General features: G+C 51.5%; 1 protein-coding gene across 1 annotated transcript in view; it reads right to left on the reverse strand.

Annotated features, from left to right (window-relative positions):
• Nucleotides 1-14,338, reverse strand: part of sorcs3 (sortilin-related VPS10 domain containing receptor 3) — a 225,124-nt gene that overhangs the window by 141,463 nt on the left and 69,323 nt on the right. Inside the window, exon 3 of the mRNA XM_031905700.1 lies at nt 9,028-9,127. Coding sequence (XP_031761560.1) covers nt 9,028-9,127 — 100 coding nt within the window. The remainder of the gene's footprint in view (nt 1-9,027; nt 9,128-14,338) is intronic.

Below are 14,338 nucleotides of genomic sequence, written 5' to 3' on the forward strand. Positions count from 1 at the left end.
ATCAGAATGTGTCATTACCCAGCCCAGCCTATCAGAGCCTATCAGAGGCCCAGACTTAAACTGGACGTTCTGCCCGTACCACAGCTAGGCCCAGACTTAAACTGGACGCTCTGCCCGTACCACAGCTAGGCCCAGACTTAAACTGGACGTTCTGCCCGTACCACAGCTAGGCCCAGACTTAAACTGGACGCTCTGCCCGTACCACAGCTAGGCCCAGACTTAAAACTGGACGCCCTTCTGCCCCGTACCACAGCTAGGCCCAGACTTAAACTGGACGTTCTGCCGTACCACAGCTAGGCCCAGACTTAAACTGGACGTTCTGCCCGTACCACAGCTAGGCCCAGACTTAAACTGGACGTTCTGCCCGTACCACAGCTAGGCCCAGACTTAAACTGGACGTTCTGCCCGTACCACAGCTAGGCCCAGACTTAAACTGGACGTTCTGCCCATACCACAGCTAGGCCCAGACTTAAACTGGACGTTCTGCCCATACCACAGCTAGGCCCAGACTTATATTGGACGCTCTGCCCGTACCACAGCTAGGCCCAGACTTAAACTGGACGTTCTGGCCCGTACCACAGCTAGGCCCAGACCTTAAACTGGAGTTCTGCCCGTACCACAGCTAGGCCCAGACTTAAACTGGACGTTCTGCCCATACCACAGCTAGGCCCAGACTTATATTGGACGCTCTGCCCGTACCACAGCTAGGCCCAGACTTAAACTGGATGTTCTGCCCGTACCACAGCTAGGCCCAGACTTAAACTGGACGTTCTGCCCGTACCACAGCTAGGCCCAGACTTAAACTGGACGTTCTGCCCGTACCACAGCTAGGCCCAGACTTAAACTGGATGTTCTGCCCGTACCACAGCTAGGCCCAGACTTTAAACTGGATGTTCTGCCCGTACCACAGCTAGGCCCAGACTTAAACTGGACGTTCTGCCCCATACCACAGGCTAGGCCCAGACTTAAACTGGACGTTCTGCCCGTACCACAGCTAGGCCCAGACTTATATTGGACGCTCTGCCCGTACCACAGCTAGGCCCAGACTTAAACTGATGTTCTGCCCGTACCACAGCTAGGCCAGACTTAAACTGGACGTTCTGCCCGTACCACAGCTAGGCCCAGACTTATATTGGACGCTCTGCCCGTACCACAGCTAGGCCCAGACTTAAACTGGACGTTCTGCCCGTACCACAGCTAGGCCCAGATTTATATTGGACGCTCTGCCCGTACCACAGCTAGGCCCAGACTTAAACTGGACGCTTCTGCCCGTACCACAGCTAGGCCCAGACTTATATTGGACGCTCTGCCCGTACCAGAGCTAGGCCCAGACTTTAACTGGACGTTCTGCCCATTACCACAGCTAGGCCCAGACTTATATTGGACGCTCTGCCCGTACCACAGCTAGGCCCAGACTTAACTGGACGTTCTGCCCGTTACCACAGCTAGGCCCAGACTTTAAACTGGATGTTCTGCCCGTACCACAGCTAGGCCCAGACTTAACTGATGTTCTGCCCGTACCACAGCTAGGCCCAGACTTATATTGGACGTTCTGCCCGTACCACAGCTAGGCCCAGACTATATTGGACGTTCTGGCCCGTACCACAGCTAGGCCCAGACTTAAACTGGATGTTCTGCCCGTTACCACAGCTAGGCCCAGACTTATATTGGACGTTCTGCCCGTACCACAGCTAGGCCCAGACTTAAACTGGATGTTCTGCCCGTACCACAGCTAGGCCCAGACTTATATTGGACGTTCTGCCCGTACCACAGCTAGGCCCAGACTTAAACTGGATGTTCTGCCCGTACCACAGCTAGGCCCAGACTTAAACTGGATGTTCTGCCCGTACCACAGTAGGCCCAGACTTAAACTGGATGTTTCTGCTCGTACCACAGCTAGGCCCAGACTTAAACTGGATGTTCTGCCCGTACCACAGCTAGGCCCAGACTTAAACTGGGACGTTCTGGCCCATACCACAGCTAGGCCCAGACTTTAACTGGATGTTCTGCCCGTACCACAGCTAGGCCCAGACTTTAACTGGATGTTCTGCCCGTACCACAGCTAGGCCCAGACTTATATTGGACGTTTCTGCCCGTACCACAGCTAGGCCCAGACTTAAATTGGACGTTCTGCCCGTACCACAGCTAGGCCCAGACTTAAAACGACGTTCTGCCCTCCACAGCTAGGCCCAGACTTAAAACTGGACGTTCTGCCCGTACCACAGCTAGGCCAGACTTAAACTGGACGTTCTGCCCGTACCACACGCTAGGCCCAGACTTAAACTGGACGTTCTGCCCGTACCACAGCTAGGCCCAGACTTAAACTGGATGTTCTGCCCCGTACCAACGGAAGCTAGGCCCAGACTTAAACTGGAAGTTCTGCCCTACCACGCTAGGCCCAGACTTAAACTGGACGTTCTGCCCGTACCACAGCTAGGCCCAGACTTAAACTGGACGTTCTGCCCGTACCACCGCTAGGCCAGACTTAAACTGGAGGCTCTGCCCGTACCACGCTAGGCCCAGACTTAAACTGGACGTTCTGCCCGTACCACCAGCTAGGCCCAGACTTAAACTGGACGTTCTGCCCGTACCACAGCTAGGCCCAGACTTAAACTGGACGTTCTGCCCGTACCACAGCTAGGCCCAGACTTAAACTGGACGTTCTGCCCGTACCACCAGCTAGCCCAGACTTAAACTGGACGTTCTGCCGTACCACCAGCTTAAGGCCCCCAGACTTAAACTGGACGTTCTGCCGTACCACAGCTAGGCCCAGACTAAAACTGGACGTTCTGCCCGTACCACAGCCCTAGGCCCAGACTTAAACTGGACGTTCTGCCCGTACCACAGCTAGGCCCAGACTTAAACTGGACGTTCTGCCCGTACCACCGCTAGGCCAGACTTAAACTGACGTTCTGCCCGTACCACAGCTAGGCCAGACTTAAACTGGACGTTCTGCCCGTACCACAGCTAGGCCCAGACTTAAACTGGATGTTCTGCCTGTACCACAGCTAGGCCCAGACTTAAACTGGAGGCTCTGCCCGTACCACCGCTAGGCCCAGACTTAAACTGGACGTTCTGCCCGTACCACAGCTAGGCCCAGACTTAAACTGGACGTTCTGCCCGTACCACAGCTAGGCCCAGACTTAAACTGGACGTTCTGCCCGTACCACAGCTAGGCCCAGACTTAAACTGGACGTTCTGCCCGTACCACAGCTAGGCCCAGACTTAAACTGGACGTTCTGCCCGTACCACAGCTAGGCCCAGACTTAAACTGGACGTTCTGCCCGTACCACAGCTAGGCCCAGACTTAAACTGGACGTTCTGCCCGTACCACAGCTAGGCCCAGACTTAAACTGGACGTTCTGCCCGTACCACAGCTAGGCCCAGACTTAAACTGGACGTTCTGCTTATGGCACAACTGTGTTTGGACCTGCCCATATCACACAACTAGACCCAGACCCAAATGTCCTGTTCTGGCCCAGACCCAAACTAAGCCTCCTGGGATTTCGGGTTCCTGGGGGTCCCTGCAGTACTACTGGGCCAAACACCGGAACCGTTGCTGGGTCACTGGAAGCCGACGGACCATCTCCACACACGGAACCACCATTTTTCCAGCGCCTCATTGTTTGGGGGATTCTGTGCGGCCAAAGTGAGATAAATGGGCCGTTTGTGAGAGGATTTCTCAGGCAGCAGAAGCCGCAGTTATTTGTAATGAATCTCCCGGTAGTCGCTCTCCTCATACAGACAAATGACTGTGCCGCTCGCAGGCGCCAAGAAATGCTGATCTCTTTATTTACCGTCTCCTCCGGCGCTGACAGCTTTATTTACAAATACCGCAGGCTGGGACTTAAAGGGACAATCACCTGTGGGTTACACACGGGGTAGATCCCAACTTGATCCCAACTAAGATATAATTACCCCTTATTGGGGCAGAACAGCCCTATTGGGTTTATTTAATGGTTAAATGATTCCCTTTTCTCTGTAATAATAAAACAGTACCTGTACTTGATCCCAACTAAGATATAATTACCCCTTATTGGGGCAGAACAGCCCTATTGGGTTTATTTAATGGTTAAATGATTCCCTTTTCTCTGTAATAATAAAACAGTACCTGTACTTGATCCCAACTAAGATATAATTACCCCTTATTGGGGTAGAACAGCCCTATAAGCGGCAATGTATCCCAGTCAGGGCGCTGGGGCAGGAGGGCCCCCAAGAGACATGGAGGTGTGATTTACAAGTTGAGAAGGGCGGAGCTTGTAGCAGAGTGGGCGGGGTTTGCTAAAGTCATGGGTGACATTTTGGTATCGAATGGAATGGGCAGGGTGGATTGGGGAGTCACCATTGGGGGGCCCAGGTGACCAATGGGGTTAATACTTATTAGTATGGGGCCCCATGATTACCGATAGTGGCCCTGGATCCATTTCATTATTAACATGAGCTTTATCAGTGCAACAATATTTCTGTCCCTGGGAAACGTATCAGCAAATAAACAGCGAGGGGGATAATTAGGGCGACGTCTCCCCTCGTTCCGCAATAACCTCAGATTGACTTGTTTTGTCTCCAAAATCCAATAAAAATTGTGAGCGACAAAAAAGTGAGATATCGCGGCCGCTTATTGTCAGAAAGGAAATAGAAAAACAGAGACGCGGCGGCGGGAAATAAATTCCCCCATCCAACCGCGCAAACATAACCGCAACTTTTTTATTAGTAAAGTAAATTATTTTCCTAAAACGACTTTTTTTTTCCATGAATGTTTGTCTGTAGGTAGAAGGGAACATCTAGCGGGAACCTTCCCAGAAGGGCAGGGGCAGTTATAGCAGCAAGGGGAGGGGCAACCCAACTGCCCCCCTGTGGGATGGAACCCCGACTGTGAGCCTGACCCCCAACATCACTGCCCAACCTCACTAATGCTCTTGTGGCTGAATGGGAGCAACTCCCAGCAACCCTGTTCCAACATCTAGTGGGAACCTTCCCAGAAGGGTAGGGGCAGTTATAGCAGCAAGGGGAGGGGCAACTTCATATTAACCCCTTTGGCTTGGGAATGGGATGTTGGGGGGCAGGGGGTCCCATACTAACAGTCCCGGATCCACATTCGGCTAAAGGTTCCCGGGCGACTTATTTGTTTTTTTCTCTGTATCATGAAAGTGTTTGTGGGAGTGAAAGACAAATCCATTCCCCGCATGACTGCCCCCCCCCCCGGCAGGCGCTGGATCCGACCCAGACGGTACAATGAGCCACAGACACAACATCATTCAGCTTCGGGTTCTGTCTGGAGAGTTCATGTTTTTTTCCGATTTCCGGATGATATTTCTGAACCAGATCGGCCCAAACCCGAGGGGATTGTGTATTAATATTGTATCATCGCATCAAAGCTCGAGTCTTATTCCCAGTAACTACAATACGTTCCCTGCATTAACCCCTCAACCCCCTGAGCGTTACCCCGGGGCGGGGGCAGCAGAGGGGGGGTCGCTGCTTGTAAGAAGCCGAAATGAAAGGAAATTAATTTGCAGATCTAACGAGGCTTCTAGAGAAATGAAAAGACTTGGACTAATGATGAGAAACAGAGACTTAATTGGATCCCAACAGTTGGGGTAAAAGTGACCAATTGCGTCCCAGGATTATATTGAAGGCGCAATGTCTCCAACTCTACTAAAGGGTTAATGGCACATCCCATATCCGGAATATTCTAATCGTTCTCTAAAGCAGCAGAAATAGGATTAATTCCCCGACAACAATGACTAAAGATTCTCCTTATTAAATGTGCCCCAGGGCAGCTCAGTGGGGCATCAGTGGAGACAGTAGGGCAAGATGGAGACAGTAGGGCAAGATGGGGACAGTAGGGCAAGATGGGGACAGTAGGGCAAGATGGAGACAGTAGGACAAGATGGAGGCAGTAGGGCAAGATGGAGACAGTAGGGAGAGATGGAGACAGTAGGGCAAGATGGAGACAGTAGGGCAAGATGGGGACAGTAGGGCAAGATGGAGACAGTAGGGCAAGATGGGGACAGTAGGGCAAGATGGAGACAGTAGGGCAAGATGGAGACAGTAGGGCAAGATGGAGACAGAAGGGCAAGATGGAGACAGAAGGGCAAGATGGAGACAGTAGGGCAAGATGGGGACAGTAGGGCAAGATGGAGACAGTAGGGCAAGATGGGGACAGTAGGGCAAGATGGAGACAGTAGGGAGAGATGGAGACAGTAGGGCGAGATGGAGACAGTAGGGAGAGATGGAGACAGTAGGGCAAGGTGGAGACAGTAGGGCAAGATGGAGACAGTAGGGAGAGATGGAGACAGTAGGGAGAGATGGAGACAGTAGGGCGAGATGGAGACAGTAGGGCAAGGTGGAGACAGTAGGGCAAGATGGAGACAGTAGGGAGAGATGGAGACAGTAGGGCGAGATGGAGACAGTAGGACAATATGGAGACAGTAGGACAAGATGGAGTCAGTAGGGCAAGATGGAGACAGTAGGGCAACATAGAGACAGTAGGGCAAGATGGAGACAGTAGGACAAGATGGAGACAGTAGGGCAAGATGGAGACAGTAGGACAAGATGGGGACAGTAGGGCAAGATGGAGACAGTAGGGCAAGATGGGGACAGTAGGACAAGATGGAGACAGTAGGAAAAGATGGAGACAGTAGGGCAAGATGGAGACAGTAGGACAAGATGGAGACAGTAGGGCAAGATAGAGACAGTAGGACAAGATGGAGACAGTAGGACAAGATGGAGACAGTAGGGCAAGATAGAGACAGTAGGACAAGATGGAGACAGTAGGGCAAGATGGAGACAGTAGGACAAGATGGGGACAGTAGGGCAAGATGGAGACAGTTGGGCAAGATGGAGACAGTAGGGCAAGATGGAGACAGTAGGGCAAGATGGGGACAGTAGGGAAACATGGAGACAGTAGGGCAAGATGGGGACAGTAGGACAAGATGGAGACAGTAGGGCAAGATGGAGACAGTAGGGAAACATGGAGACAGTAGGGCAAGATGGGGACAGTAGGACAAGATGGAGACAGTAGGGCAAGATGGAGACAGTAGGGCAAGATGGGGACAGTAGGGCAAGATGGGGACAGTAGGGCAAGATGGAGACAGTAGGGCAAGATGGGGACAGTAGGGCAAGATGGGGACAGTAGGGCAAGATGGAGACAGTAGGGCAAGATGGAGACAGTAGGGCAAGATGGAGACAGTAGGGCAAGATGGAGACAGTAGGGCAAGATGGGGACAGTAGGGCAAGATGGGGACAGTAGGGCAAGATGGAGACAGTAGGGAAACATGGAGACAGTAGGGCAAGATGGGGACAGTAGGACAAGATGGAGACATATAGACATCTGCCCTTTAGTTGCTTGGATCACCCTATGTGAATAGACAGGAGATGTGACAAAGTACTGATTTACTCCATTTTGGATGTTGGCGATGTCCTGTGAATAAACGAATCACACGGGTAATGAAAAACTGTCCATTAATTATCCGGGCCCCTCTGCGGCCCCCGCGACCCCCCAAGTGACCTCTGATGGTTGGATTATCACTGAGACATCAGAATGATTGATCAGGGCGGTTAATCGATACCTTTGATCTCTCAGACATGGAGGAGCCCATCATTTATCCGTAACGGTTGTGTCTGTACAGCCAAGCGCTCTGCCTGGGACTCGTAGTTCAACAACATCCCTGGTTGCAATGAAATCACCGGCTATGGAGATATGGCGGCTCCAGTAATTAGTCTTCTCACCAGAAAATCAATTAGGAGTCGATGTTACACTTTTAGCTTCACAAAATCACCCGCTGAACCGCAGGCTCCACGGAAGGCGAGAATAACAGAAATCAGCCCCAGTCGGGGGCAGAACGCAGGGCTCGGAGCCAAGGAGACAGACAGCCGGGCAATGGGGGGGTTAGTGCAGAGCCCCCACCCACCTCTGTCAGATACAATTAGTGGAATATTCATTATTATGGGGGAGGCGGAGTTGCCTGCTGCCAAATGGGTTACATTGCCGGGGCGCAGGGTAGGGAGGGGCACCCCAAAAATATCAAAGCCCCCAAACACAATGATTTTACACCAGAATTCCCTGGGTACTCAGTGCCCCCCGGTGCCTGGGCAGCTACTCACTTGGCACATATCCACACCAGGAACGGGTACAAGCCACCAAAATACCTACCATATACCCTGAGGGGGGTATTTAATATTACCCCCATGGCAATGCCTTGTTATTAGCTACAGCTCCATATAAAAACATGGTACCCCCAGGGGAGGAAGGGGGGCCCCATTGCACAACCCAAACAGTACAATCCTTGTTACTAACTGGCAGGTCCAGTACAACCAGTAACTCCCCTTTCATACCCTCTGCCAGTACCGGATCAGAACCAACAGTCCCAGTTCTGCACCCCAATAGCACTGGGATTATGGATCAGCAGCTTCTCCCCCATACAGGCTGAGCGTCAGCTGATGAGTTTGAGCAAATCCCTGGATCTTGGTAATATTGGACCGACCCAAATGTTTGAGGTTCCTAAAAAGACATGTCGGGCAAAATATCCCGAATTGCCCCATATTTATTGCCCCTGTGAAGTGAAGTTACACTGTTTGCCCTACTGTTTCCATCCTGTGCTACTGCGGGTACCATGTGACCCATTATTTGCACCCCCACCCCAAAGGCAGCTCTGGTAACAACTACCCCGCTAAAGTCCCAGGAAGGTCCCCCATCCAGTGACAATGAGGAGACACCCCCCCCCAGGGATGGGCGGAACCATCTCCGGGCCCCGCAGCCAGAACATCCCAAAAGCCCAGTTTCAATGCAAATGATTTGGATCAATGGGAGCGAATGGATTTTCTGCCCAAGTGAATTATTTAGCAGAGGAATTTACATGTAAGCGGTTTGGCCGTTGGTCCCAGTGACAATGAGATATTCCCCCCCCATACATTCACATGGGCCGTTCCTGCCTGAACCCTCCCCAGTGTTCCCTCAGATGCTAATGGGCAATTGGAACAAGCAGAGTTTTTACTCTTGGGCCCAGCTGGGTCAGGGCCGGGACTCACCTTTCTCTTGTTAGTGGGACTCACATACAAATAACTCAGCACAGTCTTCAGCCCGACCTTCTCATTGAACTTCTCATAGGTCGTCCCATAGTCTGTGGATCTGGGGGGTAAAGATATTCCTGTCGTTAGTCTACAGATGGAGACAGTAGGGCAAAATGGAGACAGTAGGGCAAGATGGGGACAGTAGGGCAAGATGGGGACAGTAGGACAAGATGGAGACAGTAGGACAAGATGGAGACAGTAGGGCAAGATGGAGACAGTAGGGCAAGATGGAGACAGTAGGGCAAGATGGAGACAGTAGGGCAAGATGGAGACAGTAGGGCAAGATGGGGACAGTAGGGCAAGATGGAGACAGTAGGGCAAGATGGAGACAGTAGGACAAGATGGGGACAGTAGGAAAAGATGGGGACAGTAGGGCAAGATAAAAAAAGTTGGAGCTAAGGGGGCCCAGCCTGAAGGCCAGTTAGGGGGGGATTTGGGGTGAGTGCTTATTTGTGCCCTGGGTACCCCTGGAACTATAGCGGGGTGACTGTTACCCCAATGTTTCTATATATCTGTAACCTTGTTATGGGCTAAGGGGGCCCAGCCTGAAGGCCAGTTAGGGGGGGATTTGGGGTGAGTGCTTGTGCCCTGGGTACCCCTGGAACTATAGCGGGGTGACTGTTACCCCAATGTTTCTATATATCTGTAACCTTGTTATGGGCTAAGGGGGCCCAGCCTGAAGGCCAGTTAGGGGGGGATTTGGGGTGAGTGCTTATTTGTGCCCTGTGTACCCCTGCAACTATAGCGGGGTGACTGTTACCCCAATGTTTCTATATATCTGTAACCTTGTTATGGGCTAAGGGGGCCCAGCCTGAAGGCCAGTTAGGGGGGGATTTGGGGTGAGTGCTTATTTGTGCCCTGGGTACCCCTGGAACTATAGCGGGGTGACTGTTACCCCAATGTTTCTATATATCTGTAACCTTGTTATGGGCTAAGGGGGCCCAGCCTGAAGGCCAGTTAGGGGGGGATTTGGGGTGAGTGCTTATTTGTGCCCTGGGTACCCCTGGAACTATAGCGGGGTGACTGTTACCCCAATGTTTCTATATATCTGTAACCTTGTTATGGGCTAAGGGGGCCCAGCCTGAAGGCCAGTTAGGGGGGGATTTGGGGTGAGTGCTTATTTGTGCCCTGGGTACCCCTGGAACTATAGCAGGGTGACTGTTACCCCAATGTTTCTATATATCTGTAACCTTGTTATGGCTAAGGGGGCCCAGCCTGAAGGCCAGTTAGGGGGGGATTTGGGGTGAGTGCTTATTTGTGCCCTGGGTACCCCTGGAACTATAGCGGGGTGACTGTTACCCCAATGTTTCTATATATCTGTAACCTTGTTATGGGCTAAGGGGGCCCAGCCTGAAGGCCAGTTAGGGGGGGATTTGGGGTGAGTGCTTATTTGTGCCCTGGGTACCCCTGGAACTATAGCAGGGTGACTGTTACCCCAATGTTTCTATATATCTGTAACCTTGTTATGGGCTAAGGGGGCCCAGCCTGAAGGCCAGTTAGGGGGGGATTTGGGGTGCTTATTTGTGCCCTGGGTACCCCTGGAACTATAGCAGGGTGACTGTTACCCCAATGTTTCTATATATCTGTAACCTTGTTATGGGCTAAGGGGGCCCAGCCTGAAGGCCAGTTAGGGGGGACGATTATTATTATTTACAGGAGAAAATGACACAATGATAATGTTACATTAATTCCGACTCATGAATAGAAATACAAATCGTTACAGGGAGGTAACAGTTAATTGCAATCAATCACCCCAGACATGAGAGATTACACGGCTGAAATATAAACCTGCCTCTATATCAGACTCTCCCCTTATCTGATGGTTCGGGGTTTAGAAGGAATAAATGGACGGTTCGATACGCGGCGGCCATTAGATTAATTTGGCGCTACCGGGGAATGACACATTAATGGGACAAGAATAGACTTTTATGTGATAAGGAAGAGGCTGCGTCCCGTAAACTCTGCTCCCCCAGTATCTGATTGGCCGGCCGGGCCGCGCGGTTTTGTGCGGATAATTTATTTGCCCTTCGCTGTGCGGCGGATTCTGTCAGTGAGGGGGTTTATCTGGCGGATTCAGATCTGGGGAAACATTAGATACTCGCTATCACTCTATGGATAGAAGGTTGGGGAATTATTTGAGGATTTTATTTCATGGGAGCGGATTAAGTGCAATAACGTGGATCCAGCGAGCGGCCGAAAGCTCATTGAACGCTATTTACGGCGCTTTTATGGCGGCAATGCCGTATTTATTTAGCAGAGAAAAACGCCGTAAAATCCTTCTTTTCCTGCACGTGCCCATTAGGCTTTTTACCAGCAATGAAAGGGGCGACTGTAGATCCACGGAATGTGTGAGCCGAGGATAAACAATCCCATGAAATATTCCAACGCCTCCGTGTTTATTGTTCCCATAAATATCTTCGGCGGGGAAACGGCACCGGAATCATCTCAATGTGACAGAGATTCAGTGTTCTGCTGGGGCAATGGGGGGGGGGGCAAAGCCCAATGACTGACCCCCCCTTCTCTCTTTGGGGCCCCCATCCCCATGTGACCCTATGAGACACTAACTGGCCCATTAAACCCAAAGGAACCTCAAAACATCTAGGGCCCGATTCACTAAAGTGCGAAATAACGTGCGCTATTTTTAGTGTGCGCTAAAAATGTTACCGCTTCTTAATTTTGGCGACTTTTCCCTGGGGGGGGGGGGATAAGCCTGAGCTCCTTAGGTAGATAGGGGAAGGGACAGACTAGATGGGACAGACATAAGGCAGTACTGGGGGGGGGGGGTTGTTAAGCCTGAGCTCTTTAGGTAGATAGGGGAAGGGACAGACTAGATGGGACAGACATAAGGCAGTACTGGGGGGGGGGATAAGCCTGAGCTCTTTAGGTAGATAGGGGAAGGGACAGACTAGATGGGACAGACATAAGGCAGTACTGGGGGGGGGGATAAGCCTGAGCTCTTTAGGTAGATAGGGGAAGGGACAGACTAGATGGGACAGACATAAGGAAGTACTGGGGGGGGGGGGGGGGGATAAGCCTGAGCTCTTAGGTAGATAGGGGAAGGGACAGACTAGATGGGACAGACATAAGGCAGTACTGGGGGGGGGGGGGATAAGCCTGAGCTCTTTAGGTAGATAGGGGAAGGGACAGACTAGATGGGACAGACATAATGCAGTACTGGGGGGGGGGATAAGCCTGAGCTCTTTAGGTAGATAGGGGAAGGGACAGACTAGATGGGACAGACATAAGGAAGTACTGGGGGAGGGGGGGGGGATAAGCCTGAGCTCTTTAGGTAGATAGGGGAAGGGACAGACTAGATGGGACAGACATAAGGAAGTACTGGGGGAGGGGGGGGGGGATAAGCCTGAGCTCTTTAGGTAGATAGGGGAAGGGACAGACTAGATGGGACAGACATAAGGAAGTACTGGGGGAGGGGGGGGGGGATAAGCCTGAGCTCTTTAGGTAGATAGGGGAAGGGACAGACTAGATGGGACAGACATAAGGCAGTACTGGGGGGGGGGGGATAAGCCTGAGCTCTTTAGGTAGATAGGGGAAGGGACAGACTAGATGGGACAGACATAATGCAGTACTGGGGGGGGGGGGTGTTGTTAAGCCTGAGCTCTTAGGTAGATAGGGGAAGGGACAGACTAGATGGGACAGACATAAGGCAGTACTGGGGGGGGGTGTTGTTAAGCCTGAGCTCTTTAGGTAGATAGGGGAAGGGACAGACTAGATGGGACAGACATAAGGCAGTACTGGGGGGGGGATAAGCCTGAGCTCTTTAGGTAGATAGGGGAAGGGACAGACTAGATGGGACAGACATAAGGCAGTACTGGGGGGGGCAGTACTTGGGGGGGGCAGTACTGGGGGGGCAGTACTGGGGGGGCAGTATGGGGGGGCAGTACTGTGGGGGGGGCAGTACTTGGGGGGGGCAGTATGAGGGGGCAGTACTTTGGGGGGGCAGTAAGGGGGGGCAGTACTTGGGGGGGGCAGTACTGGGCACTCATTCTCGGTTGCAGTTCTTTCTTTTCTGCTACAGACTTTGGGGGATTATACTCGGTAGGAGAGAGCGCAGTGGGGGGGTCACACCAGGTTGCGGCACTTCTGTAACTACAAAGCCCGAGCCTTTTAGACCTGAATAGAAATGCACTAAGTGCCCCGGTGCTACATTCCCCTATTGCATTAGAACTAATTCTCTTTATTGGATCCGGCACTGCTGGGTTTGTTATGGGCAAAAACAAAGGATAATGGATTCTGCTCCGAAAATAGAACCGAAAAGCAGAAATTTCAAACATTTTATATTATTTATTCTGCTTATTTTTATTTACTCTATTTACTCCTATTCAGTACAGGGAAACACTGAATTATATGTTCACTTTCTGAGAAAGTCTAATAAGTGTCCGATACCCACAGCACATTAATATGAACTCCCTGCCCCCATATATTAGGTACCTACCTAGTGCTACCAACCCCTATTTCTGTAGGGAAATGAGAGCAGGGCAGGCAGTAACCCTTCCAACACTTTCCCCTGTCTCTGCCCCTATATATTAGGTACCTACCTAGTGCTACCAACCCCTATTTCTGTAGGGAAATGAGAGCAGGGCAGGCAGTAACCCTTCCAACACTTTCCCCTGTCTCTGCCCCTATATATTAGGTACCTACCTAGTGCTACCAACCCCTATTTCTGTAGGGAAATGAGAGCAGGGCAGGCAGTAACCCTTCCAAACACTTTCCCCTGTCTCTGCCCCTATATATTAGGTACCTACCTAGTGCTACCAACCCCTATTTCTGTAGGGAAATGAGAGCAGGGCAGGCAGTAACCCTTCCAACACTTTCCCCTGTCTCTGCCCCTATATATTAGGTACCTACCTAGTGCTACCAACCCCTATTTCTGTAGGGAAATGAGAGCAGGGCAGGCAGTAACCCTTCAACACTTTCCCCTGTCTCTGCCCCTATATATTAGGTACCTACCTAGTGCTACCAACCCCTATTTCTGTAGGGAAATGAGAGCAGGGCAGGCAGTAACCCTTCCAACACTTTCCCCTGTCTCTGCCCCTATATATTAGGTACCTACCTAGTGCTACCAACCCCTATTTCTGTAGGGAAATGAGAGCAGGGCAGGCAGTAACCCTTCCAACACTTTCCCCTGTCTCTGCCCCTATATATTAGGTACCTACCTAGGCCCTGCCCGTACTTAGTAAACTCCCATAATGCACCACTAGCTGACAGAACATGGGTTCATTGAGGAAAGTCCGTTTCCGCCATTACATTT

This window comes from Xenopus tropicalis, chromosome 7 (assembly GCF_000004195.4).
Source record: "Xenopus tropicalis strain Nigerian chromosome 7, UCB_Xtro_10.0, whole genome shotgun sequence".
NCBI lineage: Eukaryota > Metazoa > Chordata > Amphibia > Anura > Pipidae > Xenopus > Xenopus tropicalis.